The 23,163-nt window shown below is 39.3% G+C and overlaps 1 protein-coding gene across 6 annotated transcripts in view; it reads right to left on the bottom strand.

The window, feature by feature from the left end:
* LOC111872707 (protein similar) overlaps window positions 1-23,163 on the bottom strand; it is a 201,192-nt gene that overhangs the window by 89,859 nt on the left and 88,170 nt on the right. For all 6 annotated transcript variants that reach the window (XM_023866860.2, XM_023866859.2, XM_023866857.2 and 3 more), the window contains exons 4-6: window positions 19,534-19,716; window positions 15,648-15,886; window positions 6,966-7,072 (exon numbers count right to left, since the gene is read on the bottom strand). In XM_023866860.2, the coding sequence (XP_023722628.1) occupies window positions 6,966-7,072; window positions 15,648-15,886; window positions 19,534-19,716 (529 nt within the window). The remainder of the gene's footprint in view (window positions 1-6,965; window positions 7,073-15,647; window positions 15,887-19,533; window positions 19,717-23,163) is intronic.

Genomic DNA, 23,163 nt, shown 5'->3' on the forward strand with positions numbered 1-23,163 from the left:
GCTCTCAAACAAGTGAAAACTGTTGTAAGAGATGCTGATATGGCAAAAAATGTAAGGACAGCAATAAGTATGACTATAAGCTGCATCATTACATCGCATAAATTGAGGGATATTAGTATGCTCCATATTGAGTGATGCCACAAAATAATTATAAGTATTAGCAAACACTGACCAATAACTGAACTAGCCTGGTATTTACTGGGCACTGCATTAAAAAAAGGTTACATGTCGCTCAAACTGTACTTGCCAGGAGCATAACAGGTCTGTGGTTCTTTTCCTCCTCAAAAGTAATTTGAGTGTGCTAAACAAATTAAGAATTTCAACTGTAGCATACAAATGTCAACTCCATAAGTGAAGTTATTTCAAAATAGAAATGATATGAGATTATAAAATATAACTTCAACAATTCACACGTTCAACAGATGATTATAGCAGTGAATTCTGAAACATGAATACTGAAGTGAAACACGTGCAAAGCTTAGTTATTCCGAGCTTGTTCCTTATACACGAGTCTTACAGTGTAATATTAGTAAAGCAGTAGTATAATACCATGAAACAACATTTCGCCACCAACACTGTTGGCACCAGTAACTATGAACACAAGGATGAAAATCTACTGGAAATAGGTTCATACCAAGGAATAAATGGTTAGTCAGGGCCACACCTTACCTAACATACCATTCCTTCCATAATGCACCAGGTACCTTTGGGTTTCAATCATAGTCATTCATAAACAGACAGTGAATCAGTTGTTTCACTACTGCAGGTTTGCTGTATGCCAAACTGTTTATGTTTCAACACTACAGATATTGTATTCTTTTGGATTCTTCATATTATAGGTGTATTCAGAACTCAGTGAAGTGTCTCTTAAGTTTGCTACATCTGCTCTTACACACAAAATAATTCCAGAACTGCCACAGAGCCTTCAATAGGATCTGATTACTGGAATGTTTTACTAACATTTCTCAACACATTTCAAACTTCAGTCAAACTCATATGAAAATAACAGATACCTTTCAAGCAGACCTCTGTTTTCTGTTTCAGGAAGGTCACTAAATATTTATTGTAGTGAAAGATGTGTTGCATAAAAATTGTAGAAAAAATTGAATATATATTTTATGCGCAATGAACTTTCCAGTAAGCTCTGCAACTTTTGAGATAACTGAATGAAAGTGACATTATGGATACCTTTCCCAACTTGCATGTTCAGCAATCAATAATGGCTTCCCAAATGTAAAGACTACCAAAGCCTCTTGTTCTTGATAATATACAAGCTTCTCTCCCTTGAATGATTAGGTCTATGTGTACATAAATACATGATTAATTAAAAAATAGTTGATCCTGCTTCTGATATCTTTTATTCTCGACAGTAATTAGTAAGTAGATTCTAAAGTGTTCTGACGAAGGTGGATGACATATAGAATTACTTGGTTTTTGGACCTTTTCCATCATCCAGAAATCTAGGTAATAGTGGACATGACGTTTCAGAAACTGGATATGTTTCCGTCTTCAGATGAGAAAGGAAGACACCTACTCAGCTGGGCCCCTTAGAAAGATCTAATCTCAATCAGTCCAGTGAAGACCTCTACTCAGTTGGGCCCCTTAGAAAGATCTAATGTCAATCAGTCCAGTGATTGAGATTAGCTCTTTCTAAGGGGCCAAGCTGAGTAGGTGTTTTCCTTTCTCACCTGAAGACAGAAATAGATTCAGTTTCTGAAATGTTGTGTCCTCTATTACCTAATTTCCGGACGATGGAAAAAGTCCAAAAACTGAATAATTCTGTAAGTAATTAGTAACTCTATAAGGAATGCTGCCAACTGTTTCAACATAATATTACCACAGAGAACCCCCCCCCCAAAAAAAAATCCTGGTTGAGTTTTGCTGCACTCGGATCAGAAGTTTTATTCTTTTAATGCAGTGTTCTACTACAATACAGCATTTAAGCAGAAATGAAAAAGCCTATATACAGAGTTCTAGACATAATGCCATGTAGTCTGGTAATATATTCCAGAACTCTAGTCACTGCTATGTCAGCATCATATCAGAATTATATACAATTTACAGTTCACTTTCTTTTAGAATGTGTAATAACAGTCTACACTGAAGCCTGAGTACTGATTATTTATTCATTCATTCAGTACAGGCCAATGAATGTGACTTCTTGCCAACTTGAGTAAGTATCAACTAACATTAAATAATTGCATGTGAATTTAATGTGTTTATTACAATGGAAGAGTTCAGTTTATACAAAATAACTCAACTGTTACATGAATGTTAAGGGCTCAAGGTAATTAAACAAAGGATATTTTTATAATCAAAAGGCAACAACAGAATGAGTGCCCCAGAACTGTCACACTATGTGTACATTTCCTAACTTGTTTCTTTTTTATGAAGAACTCCATGCAGCAGAATCCTTCTAAAGAAGCTAGCAGTTGCTCAGCTACTGAGGATATTCCCTGCCTTTCATGGAACACAATGAGTTATTACTGTGGTCACCAGAATCTGCCACTGGTCCCCACCATGATGCTGATGAATCCAGCCTACATACAGTACCTCTTACTTCTCTTCCCATTTACACTTAGATTTTCTTTTTACAATGGAGCACAAACATTTTAATTCTATTTTTATTCACACATCTACAGTTTAGAATTAGCTGTTGGGAAAGGCTAACATGTTGTCAGTACTAAAGCAAGTAATTTATTTGACAGACAACATTAAGAATCTTGTTCTGTTTTACTTTCACCGCCCACAAGCTGGGATGGGTTTATATGTGAGACAAGCATATATAGAACTCTCATCTGTTTGTTAAAGAGGACAAGCAATATAACTATGCTGGCACGGGTTTTCTGCCATTAATAAAAGTTCAGAAACAAATAACAGGTATAAATTTCTGTTTCAAACGATTTAATTGCAAAATAAAAATAAGCATGAAATCACAGAGTTGTAAGATTGTAGGGTTTATGTACACAGGCCAAATGGTTTCTTTGGTCTAGAAACCTTTAAATAATGTCTTCCCATCATGCAGACTGTTTTCATTGAACATTCCCCACATCTGAAGGCTGGCTGGTGATATATGACAATGTATTGATTTGAAAGGTTGTTTAGTATCAAATCACACAAAATGATGATGGTGATGGATGGCCTGAGAAAAATGGGCAAGAAATCAGTCACAGCCAATTCTTAGATAATGACCTAGCATTTCTGGTAATGAGACTGAGAGAAACCAAACAGAAAAACCTTAGTCAGGCCTGCTGAATCACCAGCCTGGATTCAAATCATGCATCTCTGAAATACAAGTCAAGGCTTAATATTGTGCATTTACATCTCAACACTGTCTAATGGATTCAAAGTCAACTATGCTAACTGCTCTGGTGACCATAAACACAATAAACAAATTAAACCACTACTAAACATCAACTAACCTTTCAAAGATTAATGGTTAAGAACATTTTGTTTTTACTTGCACACATCTAAGCTGTCAGGTTAGTTGCACTACATTGCATATACACTGCTACAGAAGGGCAATGCAGACATCATAAGAGTGCAGGGCAATTATAAACATATGTGCTGATATAAAAGGAAAAGAAACATTTATGTATGAAAGGGTCATGCAAACTTGACCGGTTACACATTAGAACAACAACCATGTCTGTCCACCCTTAATTTAAGGGAGGACAGACATGCATCCACTCTATACAACCCACTACACCTTCAAAGGAAACATGGTACACTGCCTCCCTCCCATCAAGGCAGTTACCCTGGAAGTGGCCTAGCACCCCAAAGCTCCAGCATGCTGACTTTCTTTGGTCTCTTCACGAGGCTGGGGACAATCATCCCCCCAGAATGCCCCGGTGCTTGTTTTTTTGGGCCTGGCTGCTAGAAGCATGAACTACAACTCGAGGGCCTGCCTGAGAACTTTGTTCACTGTTTCCTCCCTTCCCAGCACAAGCTGGATCTTTATGGCGATGTTTTCTATCCTGCCAGTGAACACCTTACCTGCCTCCCTCATTATATGGTCCTCAGGTACTGCAGTGTATGGGCAGCAGGCCAGCCGTTCAACAGCTGTGGCAAATTCTTGCAATGATTCTCCGACATCCTGAGTCCTCATTTTCAGCTGACTGAGATAAGCAGCGGCCAGGTGCTAGTCGCTGAAGTGGTCCTCTAGAGCCTCAAAGTTTTCCTCATATGTTGTTCCTATAAGGACTCCATGTAGCATGTTGGTAACCTAGGCCCAAAATGTGCTGATCAAGTATGTGGATTTCTCCACATGCGTTCAGCAGTTGTTCTCTGTTATGGTCTCAAAATGGCATCGGAACATGGCTCATCATGTAGCCTCACTGAACTTAAGTGGTTTCACTGCGCACACTGCTTCCTGCTCCTCCTCTGCACTCAGCCAGGGCCCTGACTTCTTTTTACTGTGTCTAGACCTGGAGCTCTTCGTGAAGGTGCTCCCTTGTATCTTTTACGGTTTCAATGAGGCTCTTTGCCTGTAACCCCATCTGTGTTTCATTGGTATTCTCTGTCAGTGCCTTGTGGAGGTCACGCATCTTTTGGTAGACACACGACAGGACATCTTCAGCCCAGCATTTGATGGTCCCTTCTAACTTGGACTGGATGGAGTGTATTGCAGTCTCCACCTTCTCTTGATGCATGTCCATCTTGGCTTTCATTTCTTCTCGAGTGGACTCAAGTACTTCAAAGGACCTCAAACTTTTCATTATTGGTTTTTATCTGGGCTTCCATCTCTTCTTGACTTGGCATCAATCTTTTCTTGGTTCTTCTGTAACATGGCTTCCAGCTTTGCAGTCACTTCTTCTTTCATTTCCTTTAGACTGGCATCCAACTTGGCTTGGGTGTTTCCTATTTCAGCTTTCATTTCAGCAGCAGGCATCCCATCATTTGTTCCCTCTCACAGAACAGCGCTAGGAGTGCAGCTGTGGTCTTGCATCCATCAATTGCAAAATTTAAGTTTTGGACCTGTCTTGGTTGGCCACTGTGGGAGCTGGGAAGTGTTTGTTGCATGGCTCAATCATGGTACCAGTAAGGTTGCATGCGTTTATTTATTGTGTGCATTAAAGTAAGTTTTCTGTGTACATTTCATATGCATGAATAAAGTTGGGTTGTCATGTTGAATTATCCTGTTGTTAGGCATAGTGCATTCAGCTGTATTCATGCATTTGTGTGGAAGTCTTGTGATGCCTGTATTATGTAAAGTTGACCAGTTTCTTTCCATTACAATATTTACTGTATATTTAGCAGAAGCCTCAGTTTAAAACCTAATTTGTGGTGAAGGAGTTGTTCGCATAGTAATTTCTTGCCTAGTCTTTCGTGACTGACTCTGTACTTTCATTCTGATTATTTGGTTTTGATGACATTGTTCTGCATTTATGTATATTTCATATATCAGTTTTGTTTTCCACATGTTATTACTTTATGCATTTATGTTTAGGCACATATTTCAAGTGTGTTTACTGCTTAACTTTTATTTTGTTTTGTACTAAATATACTGTGGCATGCAGACCTGTTGCTAGACAACAACAGTGAAATACGAAACAATACAACAGCTGATGCTAAGTAACAACTCTGCAAACAAGCATGTTTCCACGGCAACAACTGCAGTTAATCAGCCAGTCTGTGAGTTAAAGGACTGCTGGGACTCAGCTGTTGTGAGATGATGCTGCTGCTGGAAGCTGAGGTCTGGAACAGTTCAGGACCCAGAGGAAGGGGAACGTCCGCAGCTGGAAGCTTATACGAAGCAACAACGGGTGAAGACATGACTGGGAACACCTCTGTGTGTGTGTGTGTGTGTGTGTGTGCGCGCGTGCAAGTGCGTGCAAACAGTGAACTGTAAAGTGTAGTCATGCACTGCATATTAAAAAAAAAAACTCCATGGCCTGTAGCTCTCAAGTGAACTGTACTGACCAAGAGACCGCCGCTTGTCGGTGAAGTTAGTGCCAACTTTAGCGGATAGAAGGTGTTGTGTGGTCAGCACAATGGATCCCCATGGCCATTAATCTCGGTTTTCTAGACCAGAGCCATTACTTCCTTGAAATAGATCCTCAATTATCCTCACAAGGCTGAGTGGACCCCATTCCAGCCCCAATACTTCTCAGAAAATCTGGTAGAGCCAGGAATCAAACGCCGGACCTCTGGATCTGTAGCCAGGAACTCTGACCACTAGACCACAGAGGCGATGATGCTGTATCAAAGATTCCAATAAACCTGGTCATCAATCCAAAACCTGTCTACAGTCACACTCCATCACATGACAATACTGTTACTTATACTTTTATTTTCTTTGGTCTATATGCCTGTCGTTTTGGTTCCCTGTCATTATGGAAGTAGTGAGGGAGTTGATAACTGTGTTGTGCATCTATCTTATTAACTGAGCTTGCATTTAGACACCCCACCCATCTGGGGAGCATTTGTAAACAATCAACTAGAATCATAAATAGTAAGGTGGTCTGCTTGTTATGTTGGTTGAACCAGCAGAGTGGCATTTTCAGTTGATATCGGAGGACACCACTTTCAGCAGCTAGTGTAGTATGAGGTAAATAAAGTAAGTTACTAATACCTTTTTTCAAGTTCAAACATAACTACCAATTATGCTATGCTGTAGCAGTCAATTTTCTTATTTGAGAGAAGGTGACTACCAGCCAGCATCTCATTCTAGAAATTAGTGGTGATGCAACTGAAAACAAGGGTATGAGCCTCTCTGTACAATATGACAAGAGTAAAGCTGAGCAACTGAGATATGGATGCCATATAATCTTCTAATCATGGTTACGAACATATTATCGCAGCAAGTTTTAAGTCACTGTTGTATCAAGGACCATGGAAATTCAAGACCAGATACAGTGACTGAAAAAGCATCTGAAAATCTAATCACCACCTACTCTCAAACCTGTGAATGGTGAGGAATTACTGCAATACATATGATAAGCAGGATAAGCACGTCTACTTACAGCTTTTGAAGCCTTTCTCTACAGCTTCACTGTCCAAAGCATGGTGATACTCATACACTGATTTCCCGAGCAGTTCGTCCGGGTTGTAACCAAGAAATTCTCCAATTCTGAAAATTATTCATATATGTTATAATCAATACTATATGCATATATTAAAAATATAAACGTGCAACTTCACCTTCAAGACGGAAGCTGCAAATCCATCCACATACTGGTAACAGCCTACCAGACAACATGATAAAGTAAGTAAAGTTATCCTTGTAACAGGCTGTGGAGGCCCACAGGGTTGTGAGATGGTGAGGTTCCCACATTTTCTATACAATCAGCTCATAGATGGTGGCCAGCTTGTCAGCCACATGCACCGGCTGCCCTTTACCCTCTAGAATATTCCAAAAATATTCATGGTACTCATTTCTATTTAGAGGCTGAGTCGACCCCAGGGCCATAGTGCAGCTGGAAGGATTAGGTCATTTGAAAAAAATCTAATGACCTCATCAGGACATTAACCCGCGACCTTCCAGCTTGTAGCATAGTGCCTCAACCAACTATGCTATCAACATCATAAATCAAATACTACAACCTAAAACAATTATCCCTTTTAAAGAGCTACAATATAGGTACATAAAATAATAACCATCACTCCTTATATACAAAAAGTAATGTAATGTCAATAGCTGGTCACAGTTGCCTTTATTCTGTGTTTGTGTTGTCCTGTGTTTAGGTAGAGGCCTTGTGATGAGATGATCATGCATCCAAGGAGTCCTACTACCATTTGTGAAAAATGATTACAGAACTAAATAAGAGACCAGGGCCCTGAATGGACTGTAAGAGCCACTAGAAAAAAAAAGTAATGTCAGATGCCATGAGACCATGAGATCACCTGACAGCTTGGAGGTGGCTGCAGGCATGCACGCTTTATAAAAAGTAATGGAAAATCCTCTCTGCATCAGTCGCAAGCAGTTTCAAGGAACACTGAAGGAGGTGCCACATGACAGTTTGCTGGTGATCATGGGCATGAATGTATGCCTAGTAATATATTATTATTATCATTATTACTACTACTCTTATTATTTATACTTCAAATAGGTTTTCACCACATGGCAGTGGTACTACAGTAAGATGCAACACACAAATAACACATCACATAAAATAACACACCACACTCAAACAAAACACAGCACACAAAACTACACAAACAATAAAGAACACACTACACACAATGAATACAATGCAAATACAATTACAACTACAATTAAATAAATTGATATTAATAAAAAAAATAAGTATACCATACACTAAACAGTAACAATAATGAAATGTGTAATGTCATGAACTGATGCACCTACATTTCACCATGACCTTCACTTCACTTCACTTCACTTCACTTCACTTCTACTTATCACTTTACTAACCCTTTTCATAAAATTGATTTACAGGAGAGATTCACTAAAGCATCTGCAGGTAGTTGGTTCCAGAGCTGGATGGTCCTATTTACAAAGTGATACTTTCCGATACATCATTTGCTTTCTGCTCATAATTTTCCCACCATGATCGACCCTGCTCAGATTGCATGGTCTTTGTAATCTATCACCTACAGCATTCCAAGGCTGTTCTCCTATGTACACTTTGGAGAGAGCACATATGTAAGCTATCTTTCTGTGCTGTGTCAAGATTTCCCAATTCAAATCATTTCTATGTGCAAATTTTGCTGCCATGTTTTGCACCCAGTCTATCACATTTATCTGTACCATCCTGTAAGGATCCCAGCACGCCTCCCCATATCCTGTGATCACAGCATATCAAATCATTTTCCTTCTGCTTAGCATATCAAACAAACTTGCATTGTAATTTATCCCACGATTGTCTCATTTTAAATCTTTCAATGTTTTGTTGTCCAGGGTTTGCTATATAAGTATCCCTTGATTTGGACCAAAGAGAGATGAAGTGACAGGAAGTTGGAGAAAACTGCATAATGAGGAGCTTCATAACTTGTACTCTTCTCCAAGTATAATTAGAATGATCAAGTCAAGGAGGATGAGGTGGGCAGGTCATGTAGCACGAATGGGGGAGACAAGGAATGTGTATAGGATATTGGTGGGAAAGCCAGAAGGAAACAGACCACAGGGAAAACCAAGGCGTAGGTGGGTAGACAATATTAGAATGGATTTTAGAGAGATAGAATGGGATGGTATGGATTGGATAGATTTGGCTCAGGATAGGGACCAGTGGAGGACTCTTGTGAACACGGTGATGAACCTTCTGGTTCCATAAAATGCTGGGAAATTCTTGAGTAGCTGCAGAATTGGTGGCTCCTCCAGAAGGGCTCAGCTCCATGAGTGAGTGAGTGAGTAAGTAAGTAAGTATCCCTTGCCTTACAATGGCAATTCATTCCAAGAAAACTCTTCATAAGGTGAAAATTCATAGATTAAAAACATAATTTTCCCATTATTTTGCATATAATAGTCGCTGACTTGTTCATGAGTCCCAGAAAAATTCCCAGTATCTTTTAAAGTGTGTTTTAAAATAAAACAGCATTATTTTATTACTAAGTTTATTTTCTCACAGCTAATGCAATGCAAAGATGCAGCCTCATTAGCATGTGAAAGAAGCCTCTCAATTGCACATCTCTGTGGTAGAAAACAGATACAGTGTGTCAGCATGGTAGCAACAACAATAAAGGATATTAATTTACTGCCAGGTCTATTAACTACAAAACTGATAAGGTGCATGCTACAAAATGAATGGTTGTGCAATAATTATGATGCAGTGCACAAATATTACAGATGAAAACATCAGTCTTTAATGCTTATTTCAAATCCCCACCTCCCCATGTGTTCCACACATCTCTATCTTTTCAAAAAAAAATTCTTATGTAGGTAAATTGTTTATTGAAGCAAAAATGAAATTCATCGAGTGAAAAATAAGTTCAAATTAACATTCAGAATTACTAGGTTCTCAGACTTTGTCCATCACCTGGTATTCTAAAAACTAGAAAACACAATATGTCAGAAACTGGGTCTTTTCCATCCTCAGGTGAGGTTACCTCTTTCTAAGCGACCCAAGAGAGACAGTGTCTCCCCCCTTCAATCACTAAGTCCAGTGACTGAGTTGAGGTCTTTTTGAGGGACCCACAAAGTGGGTGTCTCCCTCCTCACCTGAGGAATGAAATATCCAGTTTCCACAACATTGTGTTTTCTAGTTTTTAGAATACCAGATGATTAGACAAGGTCTGCAAAACCCAGTAATTCCCAGTGTTATGCACCATAGCCAGAACCCTTTAGAATCTACAAATTAACATGCTTCACAGTAGCAAAAATCTGTAGATCAAGTGTTTGTAAAACAAGGAAGTGTTCTGAGTTTATTAGCAGCGACCCACTATACAGTTGTATCAAACATGCTTTCATGCATGGTGCCTACTGTCATACAAACTACAACTCTACACACTTCTAAATGCTTCTTGCGTAAAGAGGCCATTTGTTTCACAGCACTGTGGCACATAAAATTCTGCTCACTTCTAAAGACTTATGATTTCTGTACAAAGTCATTACAAGCACAGTGATTAAATTTCTAACAAAACAAAAAAAGACTTATCAAAAATATTTCAAATTTTCAGCTCAGCTTGTCTGTTGATGCTAAGTGCCAACTATCGGCACACAAACTATTTCCTTGTAAGTACAAGACCAATATGTGAGAGTTCAAGAAATTCAAGGACAGCTGGTGTACTTGAAATCTAGTGGCACAAAAGAATCCTCTGATACAGTTGCCTTCAAAATACTGTCCTATGTACTTCTGCCAGCATTTTTTCAAGTGTTCAAAATATTTTTGGCTGCCACCATATGCCACTTCTTATAACACAATGTCCAGAAATATGTACCTGATCCTAAGCTGCCAGTCAGAGCCTTCCACTGGTACTTAAAAAATAAGAACAGGCAAGAATCACACGCAGCAACATCAGAATAGGAGAGTAGGGGGAAAGCACCAAACACAAGGCAGGAAAACATTTAACATAGCTTCTTGTTAATTTGACTTCATATACAGCTAAAACACAGGGCTCAACAAACCCCACACATCTGCATATCAATGACAAATGAAAAATCAGACAACTGGAAAAATCTTACAAGTTACTTGTTAATATTCATTACTGCTCTATTTTTTGTTAGTTCTCCAGGGATATCAGACAGTAAATTTGAACAGTAAATGTATTTAGCATATGTATAATATAAGGAACAATGCAGTATGTCTGGTATATTATGTGATGATAAATAGGCTGGTGTGGAGCAGTTACAATGGCACAGGCTGGTGGTAAGAAAGCAGTTATAATTGCAGTGGTTCAATTTCTCTTGTGAAGAAATGCCTGACAAGTATGACTGTCATCTGACCAGTGAACTGAGCCAACATCTGTTGACCCCTGTTAATACATCTTCAGAGTACTGAAATGGTACAACACACTGATGCTTTTAATGACCCTATTATACATACTGCCACTTAACCTCTTAACATGTTCTTCCTGGGAAGCTTGTATAGCACAGCATACCAACAGAAAACACTTCTTATCTGCAGGTCAGTGTTGCAATGCATTATTTCAATCCAAACGCATGTGTCTTTGAACAAACCAAGAGTGGAAAGATGCAATGCAACTTGAAGTACATGTTTACCCAAAAGCTTTCTTTGAACTTTTACAAGATTCACAAACCTTAATTACATTCACTGCTGATGTGAATGATGTAATGAGACAGCTACATTTCTTGCTTCTTCACTTCACTGAATACTTGCTCTCTTACTTACTTACTCATGGAGATGAGCACTTCTTGAGGAGCCACCGATCTGCAGCTACTCAAGAATTTCCCAGCATTTTATGGAACCCGAAGGTTCACTACCATGTTCACAAGAACCCTCCAATGGTCCCTATCATGAGCTAGATAAATTCAATCCAATCCAACCCATCATATCTCTCTAAGATTCATTTTAATATTGTCCACCCACCTATGCCTTGGTCTTCCAAGTGGTCTCTTTCCTTCTGGCTTCCTTACCAATATCCTATACGCATTCCTTGTCTCCCCCATTCATGCTACATGACCTGCCCACCTCATCCTCCTTGACTTGATCATTCTAATTATACTTGGAGAAGAGTACAAGTTATGAAGCTCCTCATTATGCAGTTTTCTCCAATCTCCTGTCACTTCATCTCTCTTTGGTCCAAATATTCTCCTCGTTCTGAATAGGTACAGCATAAGGCAAGTGTTTAATTGTGTACATTTTACTATAGGTTTAGTTTATGGACATTCAATTACCCCAGTTAGTTTTATGTGTGCTCCACTTTCAATGAGAACATTGTAGAATACTTATCTCCTAACTGAATAATGGGCTCTCCTGATGTTTAAACAGAGCTGATTATGTGATACACTTCCCACTGTAATTTCATTCTTTCTCTATTCCTTCTTCAATATCTGATGCAGACTACCCAATGAGCAAGTGATCCAGTATGTTCAAATCAAAGATGATGATTCCCAGGAATTCTCTCTCTATATGGAAATAACTTTAAGAGAACAACATTGGATAAAATTCAGAATGCAGTCTATTGCATTATTGCATTCAGTAACACTGCCCTTTTTTAAAAAACATGCACAATTAAACATTGTCAATATTGTGTCTACTGCGTGTTGCACAAAGACAACAAATGATCAATGCCGGGACTGCATATAATACTCAGTTATGATGAGTCAGACAGCATTGCAGTACATAGCATGTAGTGCAAATAACACGAAATCAACATGAAGAGAGTGCACTGTAGTGTGCACCTTGTAGTGGGTATAAATCCACGAATGAATGAATGAATGAATGAATAAATAAATGCATAGATGGATGGACGAATAGACAAACAGACAGACGGACAGATGGACAAACGAACAAATGGATGAACGAACAAATGGAACTTGTGAGACATCAATTGTAAAAAATATTTTAAATTATGATGATTAAAAAATTGACTAATGGTTCCCAAAAAAGGATGTATGTTGTAGACACAGACTGACCGACAGAGAGACAGGGAGGTCAGTATATTTTAGAAAAAAATATTACAAATGGGAGAAAACCACACTGAAAATATTAATATCAATTGTTAACATCTGGAATGTATACAATTAAATATCTGAATATGTATAAAAAGACATAAGTTTGGTGAGACACAAGGTTACACAATGAGCTGTGGTAGTTACATGAATAACTTTGTAAAACCACTGAGAATGGCACATGTTGTCAAATTGCATCTTTGATGTTACACATTAAGAAAGTATAGAGTGTGGATGGTTGTCATGTTAGGTGAAACAGCGAATATGTTGTAAAGTACTAGAAAAAGGTAGTAGATCAATAAAGTTCCATGTGTCAAATTTCCCAATATTCTGCACGATCCACTGAGCATAAGTCTCAAGCAAACTTGGTACATATGCCACACACATCAAGATCATGGTAAACATCACTTGTTTTGCTTGCACTGTATCTTGTGTGACCTACTAATTATTATTATTATTATGTGTACATTAAATGAAAGTCACACTGGTTTACTCCTCCATGTGTCTGTGCCCTTGATACAGTAACTTCTCCTGTCACTGCTAGCCAGTTACTGAATCCTACTGTCTCCACATCAAATTTTCTATACTGACAGGGCACGGAAGTGATTCTGTATAAATAAAAATATACAGACAACTGATAATCACTGTCTTTGCCACAGTCAATATGTCTGTTACTAAATCCCTACCATCTACTTCATGACAATGGAAAACCTACTGTGGTGAACCATTTATTCTCTCTCCTATTTTGATTGAATGCCAATTTTACAATGAACAATGCCGTACATATTATCTCCAAAGCATACAGTGTGTCATCCTTCATAAAGATCACTGTAGTGTGTCTAACATTCTGTATTCATGAACTGTACAGGTCTTACCAAGTCTGCTTAAGGTATTATACGTGGGTAGGCTGAAAAGTAATGCACACATGCTTGTAGAGTGCGAACAAAAACAAATAGCAAGATCGGGCAAAAAGTACATTAAAGTACAATTCTTAAGATTCAAAAGCATGTATTTATTTTTCAACATAGTCACCGTCAAGGCTAACACATTTCTCCCAACATATAACAAGTTTTTCCATTCCGTCACTGAAAAATTCTTCCGACTTTTCTCGAATCCAGGACTTGGCAGCTGCCTTCACCTCATCATCCAAGGTGTAATGATTACTCTTGAGGTCTCTCTTGAGTAGAGGAAAAAAATAAAAATCGCAAGGCTCAAGATGGGGGGAATAAGGAGGGTGTGGAATCAGTTCAAACTTCAGGTTTCGCAGAGCCTCTTCAGTTGCGCACGAGGTGTGCGGACAAGCGTCATCATGTTGCAAGATTATTGGTGCCAGGCTGCCTCTAACACGACAAACTCGATGCCAGTGGTGTTTTAGAGTCTGTATGTACTGAGAAGAATTTACCGTTGCCCCTCGTTCCAGAAAATCAGTCACATAAACTCGGTGAGCATCTCAAAACACAGTCAAAAGAAGTTTTTTGGCGGATGGTTGTGTTTTGAACTTTTTCGCCTGAGAAGACGGATGTCGATATTCAGCGCTCTGTCTTTTCTCTTCCGGGTTGTAACGATGAACCCATGATTTGTCCCCCGTCACAATATTCAAAAGAAAGTCGTCCCCTTCATCACGGTGGCACTGTAAAAGTTGCTCGCAGCATTCCAATCAACGCTGTTTGTTCTCGTCTGTGAGACGGCGGCGTGGTACCCATCGTGCACAGATTTTACGGTATCCCAACTGTTCAATAATGAAGCCGACACGTTCCTTGGATATTCCAATATGGTTTGCGATACACTTTTGAGCGATTCGCTGGTCATTTTGAATCAAATTGTCGATGAGTTTGCAATGATTAACGTCTGTGGCAGTGATCGGACGTTCGCTGTGTGTTTCATCAACAATTATGGCTTTTCCAGGCTCGCAACCACGAAATTTTATTACCCATTGATTTACAGTAGACCTATCAACAGCATCATCACCATAAACAGCCTTTAAACGACGATGAATCTCAGTAGGAGTCACTTTTTCAGCAGTTAAAAATTCGATAACAGCACGCTGTTTAACTTGCGTTGACATAGCACTAGAACACGTCTCCATACTTCCGCTTCTCGAAATACACTGGATGAACACAACGACCTCAAACCTGCGCATGCGTATTGAGGGGGAATGTTACTTCCACATGCCACCTGGCGTGCTTCTGAAGGTCATTTCGTTCGCGCTCTACAAAGCATGTGTGCATTACTTTTCAGCCTACCCACGTATTTTATGCGAGTTTTACAAATGAACATTTTATAATTCAGAAATATCTATGCGACAGTTTATTAGAAAAGATTTTTAGAATTCTGATTACAGACCTCTATACAGCCTTGTACGGTCAGTGTGAAAACAGCAATTTCATGATTAATTTTATTCTCAGAGCATTTTAAAGCCTTACAATAATACTAATTTTAGGACATGTTGGACTGAGGATTTAGATATAAAACTTAGAAAGGTGCAAACAGCCTTTGATACTGATGTATCTATAAGCTTATATACACCCAATATCACACATCTCTTAGAACTACTCTCTTCTTATTCTTTTTTTAAAATCAACTAGCTTCTAACAAGTGACCAGTCCTGACCTACCTGTCATCAGCATATGTGAATTTCATATCCAAGTTATGTTTGCTGAGGAATGTTTGATGATCCAGTGGTATCTCTATGTTTGAGGGATGTGGAATTGGTTCTCCAATTGCCACTAGGCAGTGCTGCTGTTGCTGCTGCTGTTTATTGTTATTGGTGTCACTTTCAGCCCCACAGTCTGTTTTTATTTCCTTCTTACATGAAGAAGGTGATGTGAGGACATGACCAGTACAGTGAATCACCTGCAACATAAATTGAAGTATTAATTATTTCTGAAGAACTATCCATACTTACAATCGATGGTCCAATTAAATCTGAAATTCCATCACTTAAACCAGTAACAGCAATGTAATTTTGATGTTGGAATATGGCATGGTTGACATGGCATATGTAGTCCAGTGGTTTGGGCAGCCCAGTACAGTGATTCTCAAGAGCAGCCACCAGCTATTTTCAAAACTAATAAGTTTCTTGTAGAAAAACTTCTCTGGTCTTGAAACCAGTTTTCTTAATTTCTTCTGTAAATTCATGGACTGTTTTCACATAGGTGTTGTGGGTCTATGCTATATAGCTGCAACCTCTCAACTTCAGTTCATCAAAAATATGTACCCGAACAAATTTCTGGACAAAAGTCTTCTTCAGCTGTCTGTGGAAGTACATCCAGTAAACATGTTCCCATTTCCTAAGGCACTGTTAATTAAGGTAAGCATATTTTCATTAAATCATGTTTCTGACTTATAAATGTGGCCAAAGGTATTGCCTAAGATATTTTGGTCTTACGGGTGGGTACTCACCTACCAGACTACACAATGACATAGCCTAAGACCACAATATGAATGTTTATGGCTGTGAAAACAGAGATCACAGGGTAGATTTAGTCATTCATCTACTCAAGAAATTCCTCATCTTGCATACAACACAAAGGCTCATTACTGGGTTCACAATAGCACACCACAAGCCTCTATCCTAAGCCAGATACACAGGCTACATCATTACACTCCCTTCGTATAAAATTAATTTGAATATTATCCTCCCATCTGTGTCTATGGCAGTCAAGCAGTCTCTTCCCATCAGGTTTTTTAAGTAAAACTGTGCATTCATTTCTCACACCCTCCATTCATGGTACATGCCCCACCCATCTCATTTACCTTGACATGATCATCCTAACACCGTAATGTTTTGGTTACCATACCAGCAAATTAGCATAAAGAATGGAGACATGTGGAAAAATAACAAATTTATGGATGAACTGGTGAAGCATTGCTAATAAGGGCTGGGGGTCTGCTATCTGTTTATATCTGATCGGTACCTCTCCAGGGGAATTGGACCAGGTGGAAGTAATGTTGTGTGTGGTAGAAGATTGCTAAGTGATAAACAGAACCTCTAAATTTTCGTTTTCTCTCACTGGCAAACAGAACTTGGGTGACCTACACAGAAATGTAGCACAGGTGTACTGGAGAAGGGGAGCAAAGCAGAAGCATAACTGTTTCTCTATATTAGGTATGAGTGTGTCAGCAGCCATTACAAGAAACAATATTATGGTTGCATTTTACTTTTCAATAGTAGGGCTTGGTTATTTTCAAATTTTTTGCTCTTCTAATGCTCCAATTCGTCTTTGTTGTCTGTGTTTACCTTTAAACTGGACAGAAAACACACACCAAAAGAGAAAAAAAATTATAACTTCAAATGCAGCAAACATACATGTGGATACAATGCTGATTCACAAAGCCCCCAAATTTCAAACATCCTTCCATAATAGCTGAAATATTAACCAATTAATAACCTGATTACTGAAATCAGAATGACTGTGGTATCAGGAATTCTTCCTGCATGAACCCATCACACTATTAATAATGCATGGGATAAACTTCTAAATTAGCCTGGACCTAACTACTTGCATCTGAATGAGATATTGGGTTATTTCAAATCCGAAAGTGGGAGGTTCTGTAACAAACAAGTACGATGGCTGACAGTGACTAATCCTGTCCAGTTGTAAGGCTGCACAAACTTCTCATCAATCATTTTACTGCCAACAAACTTGTCTACACATAATATCACACATGTTAACAAGAAATTAGAGAAATAATCAGACGACAGTAGTGCCAGGTTGGTTGGCACTGAAAAGAATCAGTAAGGCATTTGGTCAACATCCAGCCATAGAGGAAAATAAGGAAGTGTCAAAAATGTTTCAGCAAAAATCCAGAAATAGTTATAAATGCACACAAACAATGAAGTGTCCATAACCTGGCAGTGTGTGTGAAAGGACCACTGTAATGGCTATGTATTCCACAGCCAGCAACCTACATCAAAAACAATAATGCAAATCAAATGCCTGGAGACTTTCATTGCTGTACTGTTTCTGTCTATGAATTTCTCAAGTTTGTAAATCTAGCACATCGTAAAACTCCTTTGCTCTTTACCTTCCTTTTAACCTTGCACAGCTCTGTGGGTCAGGACATTAGAAAAGGAAACTACATTACTTATATGAGATATGAGGTTCTCGTATCAGTGACTATGAACAGTACTACTCCGTGGCCTGTAGTCCGCAAGCGAACTATACCGAGCGAATGACCGCCACTTGTCGGTGAACTTAGTGCCAACTTTAGTGGATAGTGTGTGTCGCATGGTTAGCGCAACGGATCCCCACAGTCGTTAATCTCGGTTCTCTAGACCAGAGCTGCTATTTCCTTGAAATAGCTCCTCAATTATCCTGAGGTTTAGTGGACCCTGTTCCAGACCCAGTACTTCTCAGAAAATCTGGTAGCGCTGGGAATCGAACCTGGGACCTTTAGATCTGTGGCCAGGAACTCTGACCACTAGACTACAGAGGTGGTCCTATGAAGAGGACTATCTTCGAGAATGGATATTCATAAATCTTCCAGAACATGACATCATGCAGTCAGGCAGAAGTTTAGCAATATTTCAGAGGAATGCAATATCTCCATCTTCAGGGTTGAAGACTAAGCTAAGCACACAAAAGGTATGTAAACAGAAGAACATTGTGCTTACTCTTCAACCCAGAAGATGGAGACAGCATGTTTCACTGAAATGTCAGTAAACTTCTACCAGGACACACGGTGTCACAAGCTAGAAGATAGTAATCTTCATAGGCATTGCCCTGAGAACTTCAAATCTCAACAGTGTAATAATTGCACATAAAAAATTAATTCATTTAGGGAACACCCAACAAAAATCACCAATCCTTTAAATAAAATAATCATGCTACAAATCACAATCACTTTTGTCCTGATATCTTGTTTTAACAACTGCTGAACAAAGTGATGGAAAGAACCTAACAACCATCATGCGAAGAATAATGTACACACACCAGATCTGGGTTTCTTTCTTGGATTTTCCGCATGGTGTAAGTGAGTGAGTGTGTGCGTGTAAGTGCATGTGTGTGCATGCATGTATCTTCCTTTGATTATTTTACAATGTTCTGTAAACTGCAAAGAAGCAAAAAATTTGAAATGGCAGATGATTATGAAGGATGAATAATGGAAAAGGATGTTGGAACAAAAACCATCCTTGCCTCTATCTGGAGGGACTGAGAAAAACAAATAAAATATTCTGTCAGGACAGGGATTCCCAACCATGATTCAAACTGGCATGTCAAATACACTACTGCTCTGAGTTCACATCTTAGCTGAAGGACAAATCCATATAAAGCACTTTCACAACCTTGATAAGATGTCAGCTCAAATGAAAAAAAAAAAAAAAGATTGCTGACTTGCATCAATGATTTTTCAGTACAGTGGGAAGCAGTCATGATTAAGAAAGTGAAAGGCTACAACTCTATTTGACTACATAAATACTAATAGCCTCCACAGCCTCTTGCTGAGAACCATTTTTTCAATTATTCTCATATAATAATAGACAACCCTCTTCTCACCTTGTACGTTGCTGATTTAAGATTCACATTCCTGCCCTTGCTAGTCAATGTGCATTTCATACGGATAAAAAAAGAACGAGGAATAACAGGCAGCAGTGGCGACTTGATTGACAGGATGTCTCTGATCTCATCATGGTCACATGGATGACTGAATTCATAAATACTGTGACCCATCAAATCAATCTGTAAACATGAAATCATGATAAGAACACATTTCTCATCATTTACACTCAGAATTCAACACAAAATTAAAATGTATGTAACTGTATCTACAATTTAGAGTTCAAATTAAATTGAAGCCGTTTACTTTTTACATACTGCAATAAAATGATTCAACTTTGTATTATTGTCTTACACAATTTCTGCATGCTATTTCTTGCACGGCCGTGAGTTCTGAAACTAACAATATGGGTAAGTTCTGCTGATAATTAAGAACACCAATGTCACTGATATGAGTGTTGCTAAAACCTTTCATTATTTATTTATTTTTTTTAATTCGCTTAGTGGGGGGTGGAGTCCAACTGAGTCCACTCGGCATGGCGCCCACTGATTGGCCTATTGTAGCCTGCCCCGAGTGATTATGATGATGAAGAATTTGATGGAATGAAGAGTGGCAGGGAAACCAAAGTATTCAGAGAAAACCCACCCCAGTGCCACTTTGTCCACCACAAATCCCACTTGACCAGACCCGGGATCGAACCCAGGCTGCTGCGGTGGGAAGCCAGTGACTAACCGCTTGAGCTATGGCGTGGCCAACTTTTCATTATAGTCACAGAAACATATGAATCACATTAAAATACAATATGCTCACTATCTTTCAGTATGCATGAAGTAGTACATATTGAACATTATATATAAATAAAATGAGTCGGTAAGTTGTCCAGGTTTAAGCACCAAAATATGAAGAAGCATGGGCAAGTGGATGCATATCTCCTATACTGAAGATGGAAATGAGCAGTCACTTCATGACCGGCAAGAAAGTCCTTGGTACCCACTGAACAGGAAACTCAGTCTGGCCCAGAACGGGCCTACATGCTGTGGAGAGAAGAAAATATTTTTCCCCATATCAGGAATTAATCCCAACTTCTTGGTTTCCCAATCCATAGCCTGGTCACTATGTAGACTTAATTATCTAGCTCACAACAAGTTAGTAACAAGTTTATTCACCACCTTCAGAAATGGCAGCAGTCACATCTGATGTCACAGCACAGTCTTAGTCACTGCTCTAGCTCTGATTCTGTTTAGATAGAAGTATCTGTTCACTTTATAGCTCGCAAATCTATGTAGTTACAAAGTTTCATAAACCAAGTTACACTAGCCTCATCACACCCCTGGGAAACAACTACCTTTGTAAACATAAAAAAATTATATACTGTGACATGACACCTGGAAGCCAGAATAGTGGAGCCAGAGGGAACATACATTGCTACGTGACTGCTCAGTAAACACGTTTCCTCGACAATGTCCAACAATGGAACTACTGTTGAAGGACAGTGTTTTCTGTGGGTCTGACCCAAGGTATATAACGAGGATTACAGGCCAGCTCCGAACAGACTCGCCCGTGTGGAGGCAGGGTCGAATACCTGCACTGTGATCCTGCGAGTTGTAGGAGCCAATGAAAAGGGAAGTCTCAAATCTGAGACAGTAATATATGGTCATGAGTGCCAAGGGACTCGGACCCGAGAAAGACTGTGGTGGCAAGGGCCAGCAGCATATACAAAAGACAGGCCCATCCTCTCATCAGAGGGGGCACTCTGTAAAAAACAAGACCGTTACTGTCAAGCAGTAATAAATATCTGGTCATGTTACTGACTGACTGATCATCAGTCGAAATGTGACTTTGACATTGACTTTGACTTTGACTTTGAGCTAGGAACAGAATTGAGGGAGCCTCTTGAGATGGCAGTCAAAGATGATGAGAAAAGAAGACAGTGTGTCATATATTGGTTTGCGAAGTGTTGTAACAAGTTGTATAAATCTGGTCATCAATCCAAAACCTATCTATAAGTCACACACACCCCCAAATACATGAAAATTTGGTGTCAGAAGTGGGATTTGATTGATTGATTGATTGAATGCACTGAATTGCTGGACTGAAGAATGCAATAGATAGCTATATCACTACACTGTGGAGATGGAACAAATTATGGCATGCCTGCTAGCTGAAATAAGAAACACTCAAGAAAATATGGATGCCAAGATGAACGCCAACCAAGCAGAAATGCTGGCCAAGACGACGGCCATTATAGATGCCCATCACTAATGGATGAGAGCCAAGGTGGATGCCTTAATAAAAGGGAAGGTGGCATGTGTGGGAAAACTGGAGGTCAATCCAGTAAAGTCTGATGCCACAGTGGAGCATCAGGAGGTCCCTAAGGAAAAGGCCACAGTGACACATGTCAGAACACTGAAGAAGTGGTACAGGGATCAGCATCTAGCCGCAGGGTGCCTCTGGAAGGAGAGGAAATAGACCCAGGGCAATGGTGGATCCCAGAAATAGTCGGCTGCCACCCACAGAGGGACGACTTTCCATGCAAGAGTGGCATGTCACAAGGGACATGGTCATCTGGGGCATAGCAGGGATGATGTTGCACCAAGAACCCAGAAAGGATGAATGGACAGGAAGAAGCATTGGAAGATCCTGGAATACAAAACCAGATTTAGAAACCATGACAGGAGCTACGTCTAGGAAGTGTGCAGACATTGTATAAGCCCCATGGACAAACTCATGTGCTGCAGATCGTGAAGCCAACAGTTGGGTCTTCTGTCAGGATTAAAAAAATGAGTAACTGGACATTGTGGAGGGGTCAGACCCCTCAGAAATGAAAGGAGGAGGCTACTAGCAGTCTAAGAGTCAGAATTGCAGAACCATTCAACACTCTCAGAACATTTCACCATAACAACCAGAGGAGGATGGTGATAAACCTGGACTAACCGGCATCCTATGAGGGAACTGTTCACGTTGAATGGCCTTAAGGAATTGTTTTATTGAAATTCCATTTATAAGCCACATATAAGCTTAACAGACTGCAAAAATACCATAGGGGATTCCATTCTATACATTATGGAGCACAAGCCTATCCATCTGTGTTATGGGCTGAGCAGTAAGGATTATATATTTCTGCAGGGAGAACAGGATTTTTCTCTTCACCCCCCTCCCTGAAATGAAGAATAGTTTCAAAGCCAAGCCAAATTCCTGCCCAATGGAATTCAGAGTCTCTTTCCAGAACAAGGGCTTCTATTACTACTGACTCACAGAGGTTTGTCATGACATGTCTGTTTCTTGCCACAGAGAAGTGAAAAATAAGGAACTCCTTTATTTCTAATACGCTTTTCTATAAATGTTTCTGTGCAATGAATAATGAATTACTAATTAGATTCCATGGAGCACAATCCTTCTAGAGAAGCTAATAGTTGCCTAGCTACACAGTACACTCCCCACATTTCATGGTACTGGAGGATTCTTCAACACATTCACAAAAGCCTGCCATCACACACTGTTATGACAAAACAGCATTGTTTTTACAGGGAACAGGAAATCATCTGGAAGAAAATGTAAAGTGTCTCCTGATATCTGCATTTCTTAAAGACACTTGTTACCTCTAGGTCTCCCACTTCAAACGCTATGAA

This window comes from Cryptotermes secundus, unplaced genomic scaffold (assembly GCF_002891405.2).
Source record: "Cryptotermes secundus unplaced genomic scaffold, Csec_1.0 scaffold374, whole genome shotgun sequence".
NCBI classification, from domain to species: Eukaryota; Metazoa; Arthropoda; class Insecta; order Blattodea; family Kalotermitidae; genus Cryptotermes; species Cryptotermes secundus.